The 16,907-nt window shown below is 37.7% G+C and overlaps 2 protein-coding genes across 4 annotated transcripts; both read left to right on the forward strand.

Annotated features, from left to right (window-relative positions):
• Positions 1–175: 175 nt before the first annotated feature.
• On the forward strand, positions 176–11,426 carry LOC114534513. The gene is made up of 15 exons (XM_028555968.1): positions 176–683; positions 1,252–1,328; positions 2,284–2,908; positions 3,382–3,443; positions 3,519–3,688; positions 3,790–3,956; positions 4,043–4,173; positions 4,648–4,802; positions 5,211–5,329; positions 5,857–6,072; positions 6,482–6,586; positions 6,999–7,103; positions 7,396–7,581; positions 8,238–10,504; positions 10,959–11,426. The coding sequence occupies exons 1-15, from the start codon at positions 192–194 to the stop codon at positions 11,056–11,058; spliced, it is 4,977 nt and encodes a 1,658-aa protein (XP_028411769.1). The 5' UTR covers positions 176–191; the 3' UTR covers positions 11,059–11,426.
• Positions 11,427–12,809: 1,383 nt separating this feature from the next.
• Positions 12,810–16,797, forward strand: LOC114534501. 3 transcript variants are annotated; one of them, XM_028555953.1, is made up of 6 exons: positions 12,810–13,168; positions 13,688–14,049; positions 14,295–14,375; positions 14,820–15,170; positions 15,440–15,535; positions 15,963–16,797. In XM_028555953.1, exons 2-6 carry the CDS (start codon positions 13,981–13,983, stop codon positions 16,632–16,634), a joined length of 1,269 nt encoding a protein of 422 aa, XP_028411754.1. In that variant the 5' UTR covers positions 12,810–13,168; positions 13,688–13,980; the 3' UTR covers positions 16,635–16,797. The 3 variants fall into 3 exon arrangements, with proteins under 3 accessions (XP_028411754.1, XP_028411755.1, XP_028411753.1); XM_028555954.1 differs by having other exon boundaries at positions 13,968–14,049; XM_028555952.1 differs by having other exon boundaries at positions 12,810–14,049.
• The last annotated feature ends 110 nt before the right edge of the window (positions 16,798–16,907 follow it).

A 16,907-nucleotide genomic window follows, 5' to 3' on the forward strand; every position in this document is an offset into this window, starting at 1 on the left:
AAATGCTGTTAAATATGAGAAGTACATTTTGCACCATGTAGTAACATTTCAAACACGAAGCGTAAAGACATGTACGATTACGATTACATTAAGTATCTCAAAATACCGCTAACAATTGTAATGTTATGCTTGTGGGCTCGTTTCTTCCTCATGCGTTTAGAATTAAATTAGAAAATAGAGAAAATAGAAATATGTCCAAAGGTGATAAAGTGCCGGAGGAAATCAAGAGTTTTCTGCGCTCCGTTTTGATATCTAGCAATGGCGTTAAGCAAAGCCGAGTGCAGAAGGACTACCACGAACTGGCTGGCGAGAGATTGATGTGGAAAAACTATGGATTCTCGTCGCTAAACGAGTTTCTAAAAGCACTACCTGATGTATGTATGTTGCAGTACAGTCCAAAGGATAAGGAGAATCGCGTTTACGCCGTCCAAAAGGAAGGCACATACATGTCTTCGCATGCGAAAAAGAATGCAAAGGTGGCAAGCTCGTCGATATCGCCCATCAAAGAAACGAACTTGGCCGAAAACGGTCGAATTGTTCAAAACGACGGTGAGAAGATAAGAGTGACAGTAGCAAATACACCTTTAAACACATCTTCAGAGAGCGAAAGTAGCGATCTGCTGCCGAATAGCGACGGACTCTACCAGGTGTATGTCGTGAAGTTGCCTGAAAAGTGTACTGAGGTATAGTTTTTGATAAGAATGCTCCGTTTTTGGGTACAGTTTAGAAAACCAGGACATGCAATAGGGTATTATGTTGAAGATCTGTTGGAAGATCAATTTGTGTGTCTGGAACTGCCTTGGTCGTTGAAAATAGTGTTTACTCTTGTTCTAACATACTCCGTTTTATGAATGAAGTAACATAAAAAAGGCAGTTCTATATAGCATTTATTACTGTTAGGAGTTGGATTGGCCAGATATTCTTATGGAATTTGACAGCTTTGAAATCCTGAGTGACAGGAGCAGGTGGAATTTGCCCAGAGGCATTAGATCCATTTTTATGTCATGTCATGGTGACCTGCTATGCACCAGCAGGAAAATGTCAATGCCTCTGTGTATCGATTGTAACCCTCTCAGGGATATGGTGTAACATTGATTCCTGAATTACCGTAAGCGATCCAATAAACGTGCAGGGCATTTAATACATAGTAGCAGTTCTAAAGGAGGGGTTTAATAGATACAAGGTGTTTATTAGAGAGAGGGGTTTATATTATTACTCTCACCTTACTATGACCACTCTTCAATGTTTTAGACTGAACTGAGAAATTGCTTTCAAATTTATGGTAAAGTTGTGGAATGTCAGGTAGTAAGAAGCTCAATTGGAAAAAAGTAAGTCAAAATATTTATTGATTTTACTGTTCTATAGATGTATAGAATTGCACCATGAACTAGGTTAAACCAGGTTTTTGACATCATAGAGATAACCTTTTCATATTTTGCAATTCTATGTTCATTTTCAAGCCTTGCATCATTGATATGATTCCAAGAATAGTTGGAGCTGGCATATCCAACATTTATAGACTATCTCTGTCACAATGCCATGGTCAAATTCATTTGTACGAAAAAAACTGATTTGTGTTCATCCAAACTGTGCCAAATATTTCTGTGTGTTATTTACGATGTATTGTTTACATCATTTAAAGGGCAATAACTAGACCACTTAATTAAGTGATTCATATTCATATATTCATGTTTTCATACCATCGCAAGAATAGCTTTGCAAAGAAATCAGTTGGGCATGAGATGAATATAGATCAATAGACATTTCCCTTCTGGCTTTCAAGCATGCAATGTGTGACGGTAGTTGATTATCAAGCAACTTTGAGTTGCGATATTGCATGTACTATCAGTGCAGCCGATTTGGCGCATGCTCATGCAGTAACTCGAAACTGGTTGCTAAGCTAGCCATCGCTGCTAATTTTTTGAACATGTGACAGCAAAACTGTAGACTACTTTCAAGGCAGCGGTCAAGGCGCAAACAGTATGTGTGATTTTGGGGCATAGGTTGTGCAAGCAGAGGCCGGCCTTTACTTTCTAAAAACGTTAGTATCCTTGAATTTGAAGTGTGTATAATTCCACTCTAACTTAAGACCCTTTAAACCCTAGAATTTATGTGCATCGAGTGAAGTGCCAAAAATCACAATTCATTCATAATAGTTTGATTAAGTTTTCTCAAGCTTTGTGGTCTCCTAAGCCCTATAGCTATATTTTTAATTATTATAAAAAATAAATATCATATTTTTTTAATACCATCAAACCTAAAAAAAGAAATGCTTACATTAAGGATTGGCTTTATACGCTACTCATTAAAAAATGAGGCACAACTAGCATTGACAGAGGGCAGGAGGAACCCTCCTAAGATCTTTGGAGTCACACTTGAGGTTGGAAAAACCAAGAAAAAGTCCAATGACAATATTGAAACATCTGTGAATGCTGCATTGAATTCAGAGCCAAGTGAGGGAAGCATATCATCATTTTCATCATCTACTCCTTCTTCGCCAATAAAAAGCAATGCCCCACCAACTGCTCTACAAGATCAACAACAGGCCAAAAACAATCTGCCAACAGCGCCGCATTTTCCAACATACCGCCCAATGAACACACAATCAAATTCTCCTCAAACAACTGGAAACAGCCAGCCATATTTAGCCGAAAATCCACCTCACAATACACAGACACCCCTTTCTGTACAATTACCCCCAACACAACTTGCAAACATGGGCAATAATGGACCATGGATACTAGACCCTAATTCAACAACAAAGACATTGCTCTCATTACAACCGGTCTCTGAAACAAGGACATCAAGTAAAGAGCCAACCAACACTGTTTCAAAACCACTCGAAAAAGTAGACAATAGACTGAATTACAGCCTAGTAATTTCTGGTTATGATAGAAAAATGACTGAGGTATGTATGTCAACACACTTAATTCCAGTGATGTCACTATTAAGAAAAAATCAACTAGTCAGAAAAATCAACATATATTTCTAGTCATTTCTACAGGGCAGTAGTATTTTTACAGGTCTGACAGTTTTTTTCATTATATTCTTTCATTAACCTAATATACTAGCAATGCACCCAGATGTGCCTTACTTTAGTATTTTACTCTGTCTAATGCCAGATGATTTTACTTGCTATCAGTGGAAGAGTACTGTCAGTTAATAAGTTAACATAACTATCTGTCAGTGTCTTTTGTTAATCCATTAGCTTGCACTGCACCCAGATGTGGCCTACTTTAGTATTTTACTCTGTTTAATGCCTAATAATTTTATCCATTGATCAGTGGCAGAACACTGTGGGTACGTTAATGAGTTAATTAAGGAGGCACTCAATTTACTGTCTTTTTAGTATTTAACTCTCGAATTTCGACTGTTTTTTAGGCCAATATAAAGCAGGTGTTTCAGAATGTTCATGATTTGCAATGCATTGAATATCAACCACAGTAAGTTTGATAGTGAACCAAACAAAGTATGATGTGTTTGAATAAAGTTATAATTCAGTTCAATCACTTTTTTAGTTATAGTATAGCCCGGTTTAAAACTAAAGATGCATCTTTACATGCAGTTAATGAGTTAAATGGAAAATATTGCAATGGCTGTGTATTGTTGGTGAAACCTTTAACAAAACATCCATCAGATATGGATGAAGCGGAGCCTGTTAGGATAGTCAATGAAGAAAAATTACCTGGTGAGCATTAGGGTGGTACATATATAACATCCATCTGAGAAGTCGCACTTCCACATATTTTTAAAAAGACTATCACCGCTAACAATATTTTTGCCTTGTAGAGTTTCAGGATGAATTTACCAAGATCTACGACTTCTTCAGCGAAGCAATATCAGGTTGCTGTAGGCAAGACTATCTGCACTGGCTGAACAATCTACCATCAATATTTGAAGTGAAAATAATGGATCTCATTGATCCTTGTACTTTCTGGGTTCACCTTTCGGACGGGGTGAGGCTTTTTACATCAATCAAATTATTTGCCATCCCTTTCACTTGTATTTTCTGCCCTAATTAACAATGGTTCTACTGTTTTAGACAAACGCATACCGTGATTTCAATGAATTAACACATCAGCTTTCGTTGATCAAACCATCTTCTGGTTTAAGTTGTTTAAAGAATAATGAATTCGGTGCAGGACAGTTTTCTGATGATGGACTATGGTACAGGTAAGTCTTTACTCATATTTGAATAAAAGGAATAGTCACTGACCAAATAAATAGATTAACTCATTAACTGGCAGTCCTCTTCCACTGGTGATAAAATCATCAGATATTACACAGAGTGAAATACTAAAGTACGACACATCTTGCTCAGCCTTGGTGCATTGCAAGAAAATGGGTTGATGTTAATACCTTGGCCTTAGAAAATGTTTGTAGTAGTGTGAATAATAGTTGCTGTATTCAAATTCTTATGAAATAAATTCTGTATTTAATAAGTTGCTGTTTTCAAATTTTCATGAAATAAATTCCATATTCAATGAGATGCTGTATTCAAATTCTCATGTAGCTTATAAGATGCAATTTTTGCTTTCAATGTTTTGAGCGACCTCGCTGAGATTTAATTTATATGAAATTGAAGTCTTTAGTAACCTTATTCACGAGCAAACCAAATGAGACTAAAAATGACATATTTTTTGGCAGATGCTATTGTCGTGAGGCTTCAACAGATGGGCGCCTGCTTCATGTGATCTATATTGATTATGGTAACACTGAATGGTTAGAAAGACAAAGAACCGTGAAGTTGAATGACTCTTACTTTAAACTTCGACCTCAGGGCATCCTTGTTAAACTTTCAGGTAAGAATTGCTAAGAACCTGTGGTACTATTAGAAAATGCAAGAGTGCAGCATTATGGATCCCTGACTCACATGAGAAACATTTTACAAACCTCAAATATATGCATCTGAAACTATAATATGTTCACTTATATAATCTGAAAACAACATTAGAATTAAGAGATTTCTTGTGGTATACTGGATAACTGGAAAGAAAATTACAGTTAACTGAAGCTATATAGCTACATGTGTATATCTGTTTCAGACTTTTAGTGAGGTAATAATGTTGGGCTGTTTACAGCGATAATAAAAGCTGCACTGCATTAAATTTTGGAAACACCTATCGCGTGGTTATTTTGCAACTAGCAAGTATTATGTCGACTTAAGTAAGCTTTTTTTTGTAGTGACATGAATTACATTTCTTTTTTAGGATTTAGATTTAAGTCAAGCAACAACAGCGAACTTGACAGCAAATTGTTATCAACAGCAAAAAATCTCCTGATGTTTAAATGTTTTCAAGCGAGAAGAGGTTCTGTGGATTCTTCGAAGGTATCTAAAGAATAAATGTGTATTAACATTGAACATTGTACTGACAACAGACTATGTAAGAATATATATTTTTTGGGCTAAACAAAGTACAGTATAAGATGAGTAATCAAGGAATTATGTTTGAAATATGTTTGGAATATACTAACGGTAGATAGCCAATGGTTCTTTAACAAGAATTTATATACAATTTTTAGGCCTAATCATTTATCAGTTTGAGTCTTGGAATTGCAACTTAACTATTACGTGAAAAAAAATTTCCCGCCATTTTTCTTGTTTTTAACGAATTTCTTACAAGAATAAGAATAAGAACAAGTCATTTTCAACGATGAGAACCAGTCCGGATGTAAATTTCCTTTATTTCTCTTTTCATATCGTTGATTATTGTCTGCACAAAATGAAGAAATGTTCTATAACATTTACACCATATATTTCGACCTCTGAATTCATTAAGAAGTGGAAATGAGGGAAATGTAGAATAGAATTGAGTTACTGGGATTAGATTTAATTAAGTCATCATCTTTTTCAAGCCGTTTCTGTTGGAAATCGAGCTTTTGCAGTCCAAAGGAGAATCGGTCCTTTCTGAGCTGGAGTCGTTATCTGGAGTGGAAACCCGGCAAAAGGAATCATCTCCACCCCCTCCGCTTCTGTTATCTGGCCAACCCCCCGTGCCAACAATTGTTAAACCGCCAAAGGACACTTTCTCTTCTGTTGACAGAGAAATTCATTACGTCTGGATAACTAATGTAAGTGTCATATTATATGCATGAGGCCTGTTATGATGATGATAGTTAGTGATATGGTGCAGTTTGTAATCGATCTGATCATATGTAATAGACTAGTACTAGAAGAAGTTTATTTTGCTTTATTCAGTCGCAAACTAAGTGTTACACTACGTGATTTAAGACCTGCGACGCCCACTTCGTATAGTCCTGGTTCTGTCTATAACAAAGCAAATCATAGAGTCCTTCTTAATGGCTCTGCGCATGCGTTTCATGCCTTAACCATTGCTGTTAATAACTCGATTTAATACAACTCTCTCCAACAAAAAGCGATGTCTTCAACTTCATTACTGTATTCATTCGCTTGCCAGAGAAGCATTTACTGTCGTTAGTTCAAATTTTAAATTGAACAATAAGCTATTTCAATTTGCAGATAAAATCTCCCACAACATTCAACTTTCAACTGGTGAACAGTTCTTCCAGAGAGGCTATAAAAAGAATACAAGAAATGCTTCTGAAATGCAATATTCAGAATAAGGTGAGTAGTAAGACCTTTTGCAGTTGGAAATTTGGCAAATATTTGAACGAAACAAACTCCAAAAATCGCCATTTCGCAAACGCAAGATTTAAGATTAATCACGAAAACAAGAATCTGGTATTTCTAAAGGCCCATTTACACTATGCGATTTAAGATTCGTACCCTGGCGTATGTGAACGTATGAACACACGTTCAAACGTGACATATCAAATTTCAACCTGAACAAAATTGAATGAAGATTATGCATATGCACTCTTTTGCATCCGTCAGAATGATAATTGCATCATACAACTTATGGTGTAGTCGAAATAGGCCCGAAGAAATAAGAGATATAATTTAGTAACGTATTAAATTGCTGCACATTTATTATACCATTCACCAAAAGGCACTGAAGTAAATGCATTCGTTCCAGGTTAATGTTAAAGATCCAAAAATAAGTAACCTCGTTTGCTATCATAAAAATGGACTAGAAAGGTCTCGTGTCACCTTCATAAGCTCCACTGGTACTCCTGGAAAGGTTAGTTGTATTTCTTTATAGTTGTTAATTGTTTGTGGTTTACACCATGTAATTTATTAGATTTCTAAGCTTAACACCATGCAAAACTTCAAAGAACATATTTGTATTTCTTTGTTGTATAAAACCTGATTTACCAACGTTCGTTACAACTTTTCTGGCTATAACTAGTTGTATATTGTAAAGAAATTGTTGGCAATAATATTTTCGGGGTGCATCGCCTAAACCTGTTTTTATTAACGGGGAAAAAACTGGTGCGTCTTGCTTTTAAAAGGAGTTGTCATCTTGTGTGTAGGTGACAGTACTTCATGTGGATACGGGTAAAGTGGCTGTAGTTCCTTTGATGTCATTCATTGCGTTACCACAAGAAGCGAAGGATATTCCATATCAGGGCAGGCCAGCAATTTTATACCGTGTTCCACAGGATCCTCTGGCAAAGTCTGCTAAAGCTTTGGAATTTATCATTCAACAAGCAACCGAGGTTTGTTGAGTTTAAAAGCACTTTTACAAGCGTCAACCGTCTTAGAATTAGATTATAAAACAAGCCATGAGAAGATTGTTTGGATTCAAAAACATCGGCTATTGTAATAGACGCAAATTAGGGAGGATTGCCTCACCTTTGCGTATCGTTTCAACCATGTTTTGAATCCTCTGGGAACGAAGACCAATTGTAAAATAACATGTATATAACGTGTGTTCTGATTGGTCGAAGCCCGTTTTTGAATCAGCCAATCCAAACACAGAAATTTGATTTGCATTTTCATATAAAACGTGGAACACTACCTTGTTGATGTTATTTTATAAAACAATTACTTAATGGCTTCGGCTCGTGTTTCGCGCGCTTTTCTTAACTCTCGCAACATTCCCGCGTGTTTGGACCAGGCCATCCCAACGCAGAAACCATCAAGTGATTTTTTATTCCTGTTCATTTGAAAGCATAGGAAAGAGTTAGATATTAAGTTAGATTTCAGTCACGCTTTAAAAATAGAGCAGTTGAAAATATGAACAAGGTTTTATTTACGCTATGAAAAGCAGGCAAAGCATTGCGGTTGAAACTTTTTATTGAAGCAGATCTTCAATCAGACCTCGACATAAACCTCTGAGTACATCTTTAAGTTCACCCTAAATCCCGTCTAGGTTCTCCAAGCAATTATTGTGAATGAAAATAAAGATGGATCTGTTTACGTAGAGCTGTTTAATGCAGGAGGGGAGAGTATCAATAAAACGTTGATAGAAATGGCAAACACCGAACGAGAATTATCTAAAGCCACACCACCTTCTGAAGTGTCCAGGCAAAACCGCAAAATATCGACTGAAGCACTGCATAACGGTGACCAGTCGGATCCCAAAAGTATGACACCGTCCTCGCAATATGATGGTGGTGAAGCGGTGTTTAGTTCTGGTGCTCCGATTCAAAGTCAGTCAATCTCACCGAGCGGCTCCAGTCGGGCACCCCAGAGCCAGTCCCAAGTTTCCTCAAAAAGAGGGGAATTGGAACGAGGTCACGTGTCTCCTGGTAATCAAGCATCTGCCCGAGTAATGCAAGGATTGTCCAACCAGGCACCTACCCAGAGTGCCTCAAGACCTAAACAACAACCAGTCCAAAAGCAGGCCACACACGTTCGGCCTTCAACGTCGGTTGGTAATCAAGGCTTTGAGAAAGGCGTAGTCACCACTCCTAATCAGGCGTCAACCTACAATCAGGCACCTGTTACTAAAAATCAGGCCTTTGGACATAGCCAGGCAAATCAGGCCTTTGGACATAGTCAGGCTCCGCCCCAAAGCCACGAAAACCCATCTGGTAATCAGGCATTTTCAAGACGTCCGGCAGCGGTTCAAAATCAATCATCTAATCAGGCACCACCTCAAAATCAGGCATCACCTCAAAATCAGGCACCACCTCAAAATCGGGTATCACCTAATCCGGCATTTGAACGCAAACCGGCTTTGAATCAAGTTCCGCATAACCAACCACCAATCCACAACCTAACACCGCGGAATCCAGGACTTTCCCAAAGGCAGCCATCACCTCCATCGACTACTCAGGCGTTTGCCTCAAAACAGGCCTCCCCGCAAGGTAAGGTCGCACCCAGACAACCCTCACCCACTCAGGCATTTGGCAAAGGTTCCGCGAATCAGCCCATGAACCAAACCCGACCCCAACCAAGTCAGGCTCACAGTCGTGTGTTGACCTACCAGGTGCCTCAAGATCAGACCTCACCCAAGAAGCAGGCTCCACCTCACGGTCAGGCACCTCTTCAAAATCAGGTTGTACCCAAAAGACATGGTCCAACTCAAGATCAGGCTGCATCCAGAAAGCAGGCTCCACCTCAAGATCAGGCTCCATTTCACGGTCAGGCACCGCTTCAAAATCAGGTTGCACCCAAAAGACAGGGTCCACCTCAAGATCAGGCTGCATCCAGAAAGCAGGCTCCACCTCGAGATCAGGCCCCATCTCACAGTCAGACACCACCTCAAAATCAGGTACTTAACCCAGCTGCTAACCGAGGTCGACCTGCACCTACACATGGCCCATCTCCACCCAACCGTATGCCGAACGAACAGAGTTCCCTTAAAAACATGAACATGACGTCATCGGCTATGACGTCACAACGCGTTCCTTCCCAAGGTCACAACGCGTTCCTTCCAACCGGTCAATTTGTGTCGCAAAACCTAGCATCGCAAAAATTTCCATCCCAGGCGACTACGTCACGAGCTGGTACGTCACAGGGTATGACGTCACAGAGTATGACGTCACAATGCATCACGTCACAAACCGTCAACTCACTAGGACCTTCAGAGCAAAATCTCACGTCGAAGGGTATTACGTCAAAAGGTGTAGCGTCACACGATGTTACGTCACGACCGTCAGAGGCTATGACGTCACAATATCTGACGTCATTATTGGCTGAAGCGGGTAAACCGCGATCAGATAGCTCCGCTAGCAGCGGCAGTAAAAACTCTTCTAGCTTGGATGAAAATTTTGATGAACCACTTGCTAACGTCGAACGTGATACGACCAATAGCTCTAAGTCATCTTTGTCCAATCAGAAGCAATCGAACAAGTCTAGCCGGTCGCCTAAGAAACAATCTCGAAATGAAATGGCTGGTATTGCTTCAAAAGGTGGCCAAAAGATTAAAAACTCTGCAGATATAGGCAGTGCTGGTGGCAAAATTTCCCCGACTGCTGAAGCGAAAACTCGCAGCTTCTCAGGGAGAGGTGGGGCTAAAGCCTTGAGGCAGAACTTTGATAGGGGCAGTGCATCTGCTGTTGATGAAAAAACATTTCGTGATTTGACGACGAAGTTTCAGGCACAACAGAAGATTTTAGCCTCCACCGGCAAAGATTTGCGAATGGCTGCTGAAATGTACATGAATCGGCAGAAATTGAATCTGATGTACAAGTAAGTAAATTTGGTCAAATTTTTTGTCTTATCCTTTGAATAACTCCTGACAACAGTTGTTTTCTAGAAATCCAGTAAGGATCATGTCTTATTCCACTTTACTACAGGAGGAAACCTAAACTAGACTAATTTTATTCATACTGGATAGTTCTATCAGTTCTAAACTATTCTTCCTAGAGGTTCAGTAAGGATCATCTCTTATTGATCCAGTGTTACTACAGGAGAAAACCTAAACTAAACTAACTTTATTTATAGTGGATTGCTCTATCATTTCTAAACTGTTTTTCCTAGAGGTCTAGTAAGGATCACCTTTTATTGACCCGGTGTTAATACAGAAGGAAACCTAAACTTAACTAACTTCATCCAGTTATACTGAAAAAAGAAACCTGAAAATCATGTAGCCTATAAGACAATTGATACTCTTTAATTCTCGTTCATTATTATTCACGTTTAGAATAAAGATGTTAGAGAATGAAAATTTAATCCTGGAAGCTGAAATAAAGAAGAATCTTCAGGAAAAATCCGAATTGGAAAAGCAGCTTCAAATGAAGTAAGATTTTATAAACAAATAATATATGTCCACTGCGTTCTCAAGGACTGCGTGAAGTGAGAAGACGACTGATGCAGTAAGGAAATGCCTCTTTGGATTTGGAGTTTGGCTCTCGTGTACGGGGTAATGGATGAGGTTGTTATTTGTGTATCAAGGAGCGGTAAGAAAGAGTTTGACTCGCGCTGACACGAGAGATATCACTTCTCGAATTTTTTATCTGCATGTTGAATTATTGTTGATCTCATCGAGTTGTGATGCTTTTAAAGGTGTTTGACAACCCTACCCCCCCCCCCCTCTCGGCGGCCCTGCATGCATTACACCAGCTGTCAAGGTAGTCGCAACATAGGCGGCCCAAAATTGGCAGCGAAAACTTTTTCGGCAATTTGTCAATGTAATGTATATAATATGTAATTATATGTTATACATTACATTGACAAATTGCCGAAAAAGTTTTCGCGGCCAATTTTGGGCCACCTATGGTCGCACGAGCCAAATTTTGAAGTCTCGTTTCCGCTTTGTCGTAATTTTCGTGAACAAATCATTTTCACCGATGAGAAATAGCCTGGATGTAATTTTTCTTTATTTCTCAATCTATTTCTCAATCTAAATCGGTCGTTGTTCACTTCACATTCGCCGTAGAAAATTCTATTACATCGATCACCTTGACGTGTTCACAACAATTATGACTAAGTGGAGACCAGGCTTAATACCGCTAATTGTGAGTTGACTTTACGAACTGGGGCAGGTTGTATGAAAGCTGGATAGCGCTATCCACTGGATAGTGTTTTTTTCAATCGTTCTAAATGGGTATAAAATTGCCTCCTGTTGTTCGGTATAACTTTGATTAAACATTAGTATTCGTAAACTGTTATATCCTTTTTATTCATTGTTATACCTGCATGCAAAGTTTATTGGTTTTCCAGCATTTTTAAAAAGGTTTAAAAAATCACTGTTCGGTGGATAGCGCTATCCAGTTTGGCCCCTGACCAATAATTTTGGAATTGTATATGATTCCATGTTTTCATCGGAAGCTGTGGGACTTCCTAATATAGGTTAGAATTTGTTGAGTTCTGTTATCGTTCATTTCGTTCCAACACTAGTACTTTGTAGTTTGAACTACTGATGAAACTGTTGAAAAACGAAAAAGATGGTTTAAATAATATGCTTTGAAGTTGTTTTACAGTATACAAATATATAGAGAGAGAGTGTCTGAAAAGACAAAAGCGAAATCTCACTTGCAGATGATGTATAGCTAATGCATTATAGCTATAATTGAGATTTAACTTTTAGATATAGCATAAAGTGTTAAGAGTGTAAAATATTTGCCGATCGAAAACCACACTCTTCGAATGCTGAGAATCGAATAACGCATGCACACACGCCTTATAAACCATCCAGTTTACATATAATTGTCAACGATGTGAACTTGTGTTGCCTATATTGTTCACAGTTGTAATCAACAGCGAACAATATCGTTTACACTCAATTCAGTTTCAACAATATCGTTCAATGACAATGTTGTTGTCAAGTGTATATATATAGCTACATATAATAGTATATAGTTGATTGTAACCAGCATATTTTTTCATGCAAAAAAGTGCATGATATACAAGGTTTCCATGCTGGTATAAACCAAGAGTTTTTAGCCATGTACATGCGCATCAAGTTCGTATACAATAAACTCAGATTAGCGTTTTGCATTCATAACCCTCAACCTAGAACGCTAATCCTCGTGCAGATCGATGTAATTTCTGGAAATCGATATGGAAAGTCAATCCGCTCAAGACAGCGGATTAAAATTTAACCTGTACAATGCAGAAGTAGAGAAAAGGTCGAGCAATATACAAAGAGATACACATTGTTCATTGAACAAAATAACTCTATACTTCCAGACCGGTAGCTGGTCTTAACCCCCGTAATGACCTCAATATCCGACGTGTCATGCCGTACAGTTTTTCCTGGAAGTGATCTTAAAAAACTTCAGCCGGAAGAACTAGCAAGAGCACATGCACTAAATGGTATATTAAGCTACGTTTGTCTCGCAAAGCGAAAGAATCAAACGATTTCAAAGGGCAATACCGTCTTGAAAATATTTGGTCTACATCAAGAGAAGAGTAAGTAAAACTAAATTTGGTGTAGAACAATTTATAATACGTATACGACTGTAAAATGTTATGTTGGTATATATATTTATACACATTCATATTAGTCGCATACCAAACAGTGGTCTTGTTATAGACTCAGAGTTGTAGTGTACTTTAATGTACGTCTACATTATGTAGTTTTTGGGAATACACTTTTATAACGGTAGCTTTTCGTATATCATAATTCAGATGTCGTGACTTAATTGCAGTTCACTGATAAATGAACAATCCGATAAAGGCGATATCTCAAAGACGACATACATGGAATTATATAACAAAGTCAATAAAGCGACATTATGAATTATGAACGCGAAATATGCCACATTACATTAGCACATATAGCTAACCAACCGTCATTGGCGTCACAGTCTGTATATAATATATATATATATATATATATACTTCCTGAGACTGAGTGTATTGGCGGGTTGTGATATACAGGTATCTCCAAATATGTATTCATGCATGTACTGGTGTTTTTAACCGCAGTGTCTCGCTGCCTTAGTTACGGTCAACATATGCAAGAATTTACGCGAGAATACACTGGGAAAGAAATACAAGAAACTATAATTTTATCCTTGCTCATGCAGTGAGGCTGATACAGGTCGCGAATTCGTGAAAGTTGGCGCATTTGAAAATTTGAGTATAATGAATTTTTTCAATGACAATTAATGGCGATGTCAATGATTATAATTTGACGGCCTGACACAAAGAAACTGATAATATATATATAAGCTCTTAGTATAACATATTTTTTACTTGCATATAGACGACCATAAGGGATGGCTGGAAATAATTCAGACAGTCGGTCATCTGTTCCTGGTGAGCTGCAAAATGGGGCTGATAATCAAGTGAGTCATAAAACACGTATTATCGCTTATTGTTATAATTATCAGTTATCTTAAGGGTACAAATGTATATTATTTTTACGTATATACATTTACATGTAATATTCTTGTATATTTGCATGGTGACATCAATAAGTAAATAGCCTTAACTGATGAAGGCCCGGGTTAACGGACCGAAAGCTTTCCAGTATTAAATATTTACGTGGTGTACCTACAAGCTGATTACTTAGATATACATGACTCGTTAGGTTGCAATAGGCGATAGTAATGGTGCAGAAATAACATCAGTTCCAGGTGAGCCTGGTTTTCAAGACAAAGATGACGATCAAGTAAGTTTATTATCATACCTCATACGCTATGCTAGAGTTTTGCTTTGAATGAGGTTTGTGAGGAAAGTTCAAAGTTGAACACTCTGTTTGATCACATGCATGTACCACAAAACCAAATATTTCTTTATGCTGGTTGCCACGTGACTCAGTGACGTAACGACATTTTGAGGAAGGTTTTCAAAACTTGAAATCCTGCTGGAGGAAGGTTGAACTCTTTTTGCTACTCTGAGCTGTATGCATGTAATACTTGTAGTTATGCAGAAGTTTATTGGAATAAGTTTCAGGAGAATATGATGTACTTCACGATGTTTATATATAATATAACAGCATAATACATGAAATTTGACCAATCAGAACGTAGGATTTGTTATATTCACTTGTGCAAAAATACCGGTTAAATGCATGTGCATATTCATCAGCATTTTTTCGAAACTTTTTGTTTAGGATGATATAGACCTCAAAGCAAACTTGTTCCGCGTAGAAAGTGATATATTTTGGAGCATAATTTGCGGATTTCTCAACAACTTATCAGAGCAGGAAATTTCTGCTGCGAAAGATCACTTTTGCAATTGTGTGAACTCGATTATTAAGGCATATGAAGAGAAAGCCCAAGAAGCAAAATTTTGGAAAGATTTGTTGAAACGGAAAACTAAAGAAAAGAACAAAAAAATAAAAGAACTCGAACATTGTGTCTCTGAATTAACCAAACAGTTAGATTCAAAAGTATGCGAAAAATGTGGTAAAAAGGGAATATCTGAACAATTTCGTTCGTTATCAGTGAACGAGAATACGAAGGTAAAAATGTAATGCAGGGTTGGTTCCTTGTATCAGATATCTTTCCAGTGTCTAGACCCAGATTCCACGCAAGCCACTGCTTGCACTAGGATTTCAACGAATAGCTTTTACAAACATCAAATAAAATAATTTTATAGCTAAAATGGATAACCTATATAGGTATATGATTTAGGATTTTGTGCTGAAACTTTATTCGATGTGGAATAAATTTTTAAGTAAAAAACAGAACATTTAGTACTTACATTTCTCCATTTCCTCTCTTCACGTAGGGTAAAACAGAAATTGATGGACCACAGGTAGTAAATATGGACAATAGAAGTAAGGGACCGCTTGAAAACGAGGAAGCCACTGGAGACAAAACGGACGTAAGTTATAAAACCATGATGTTTTCCTTCCCAGAATTTTGTCGGCAGAAATTTTTAGCAAATTGGATAAACACAATTGTTAATGATATTCAATGAAAGTTTGAAAGAACTTTAAAAAGCACACTATAAAAGGATAAGCGAAGGAACTTGTATTACACGTTAATGTTGAACTATCCTAAATAGAAGAACGTCTTAATGACGTTTTGCCCAATGACCTCTATATATTTTATAGCCGTATAATAGAATTTGTTATGCTTGCGAAATGGGGAAAATGTAAATATGTTTACAAGTTTATTCTAATGGCATGCATGCGTTAAATGGTTTGGGAGTACTTGTTTTTTTCAAATATAGTTGATTGACAGGTTGTTGCTGCCAGTATCAACAGACAATACTAATAATTATATCATGTGCTGAATTTGCCTTGCAGACTGGAAAGTCGAGATCTCGATCAACCCCCAACGTAAGGTGTCCTTACGCTTTTTGCGGGTTTGTTTCGCTTCTGTGTTTACTTCACGAAAAGGGGATCTATTTCTGCGCCATAAAATTACTCCTAAAATTAGGAGCAGAAACTGATTGCGAGCCCCCAAGTTGTACGAAGATCTTGAACAACCTCCACGAATTGCGGTTCCTCAAGAGAGTATATAAATGTCCTGATGTCGATCAGGTTGGACGAGACGAAACCTTAAAAATAGCTGCAAACGAATTAAAACTATCAGGACAAAAGGCAGGTTTATTGTCGTATTCGACAGATGATTTCAGTCATTGCCTTACGGTATACCTAACAGAAAAGGAAGGCGAGTTGGAAATTCACGATGCGGACGAAAACGTTTCTCACATCACCGATTTTGAAAACGTTAATATCCTCGAGTTGATTGTTTTGAGATGTGACAGAAATGGTGAACCACTAATTGTTAAAGAATGGGGAGATCAATGTCATAAGGATATATGTGAATACGAACTGAGACGACTGAAGTCAGACTACTCAACGCCCAATGCTGTTATGAATGGGGACAATAGAAATGGGGCATTTCGTGAAGATAATCCCGCAGATGTTTTTGAGGATGGCGATGATCAGAATAGTGAAAAAAGCATTTTGTGACGTGGTCTTATTGAGCAAAAATTACTTGATTCATTGTTAATCCAGGTGAACTACCGAATGAAGATAATCTAGATAATAGTTAAATCCAGTTAACTCAGAAATGCACGAGTCTGGTTTGCCAATTCTGTCCTTAACTACAGTTAAAAGTTAACTAGTTTTTTAATATACAACTGACCCCAGAGTTATATTTTAACATTTTTAGCTTCTTAGTTTTAAATACTTTTAGTTTTGAAAGCAAAAACGTAAGATTGTGCAACCAAATAAAAAACAATG

This window comes from Dendronephthya gigantea, unplaced genomic scaffold (assembly GCF_004324835.1).
Source record: "Dendronephthya gigantea isolate DGI-Jeju-01 unplaced genomic scaffold, DenGig_1.0 000102F, whole genome shotgun sequence".
Classification (NCBI taxonomy): domain Eukaryota; kingdom Metazoa; phylum Cnidaria; class Anthozoa; order Malacalcyonacea; family Nephtheidae; genus Dendronephthya; species Dendronephthya gigantea.

Excerpts from the sequence above, each read along its gene's own strand:
- LOC114534513 (XM_028555968.1), top strand. The coding sequence starts at position 192 with ATGTCCAAAGGTGATAAAGTGCCGGAGGAAATCAAGAGTTTTCTGCGC. Across the intron at positions 4,174-4,647 it reads GATGATGGACTATGGTACAG|ATGCTATTGTCGTGAGGCTT; the intron begins GTAAGTCTTTAC and ends ATTTTTTGGCAG. Across the intron at positions 6,587-6,998 it reads AATGCAATATTCAGAATAAG|GTTAATGTTAAAGATCCAAA; the intron begins GTGAGTAGTAAG and ends CATTCGTTCCAG.
- LOC114534501 (XM_028555952.1), top strand. The coding sequence starts at position 13,981 with ATGGCTGGAAATAATTCAGACAGTCGGTCATCTGTTCCTGGTGAGCTG. Across the intron at positions 14,376-14,819 it reads AAGACAAAGATGACGATCAA|GATGATATAGACCTCAAAGC; the intron begins GTAAGTTTATTA and ends CTTTTTGTTTAG. Across the intron at positions 15,536-15,962 it reads CCACTGGAGACAAAACGGAC|ACTGGAAAGTCGAGATCTCG; the intron begins GTAAGTTATAAA and ends TTTGCCTTGCAG.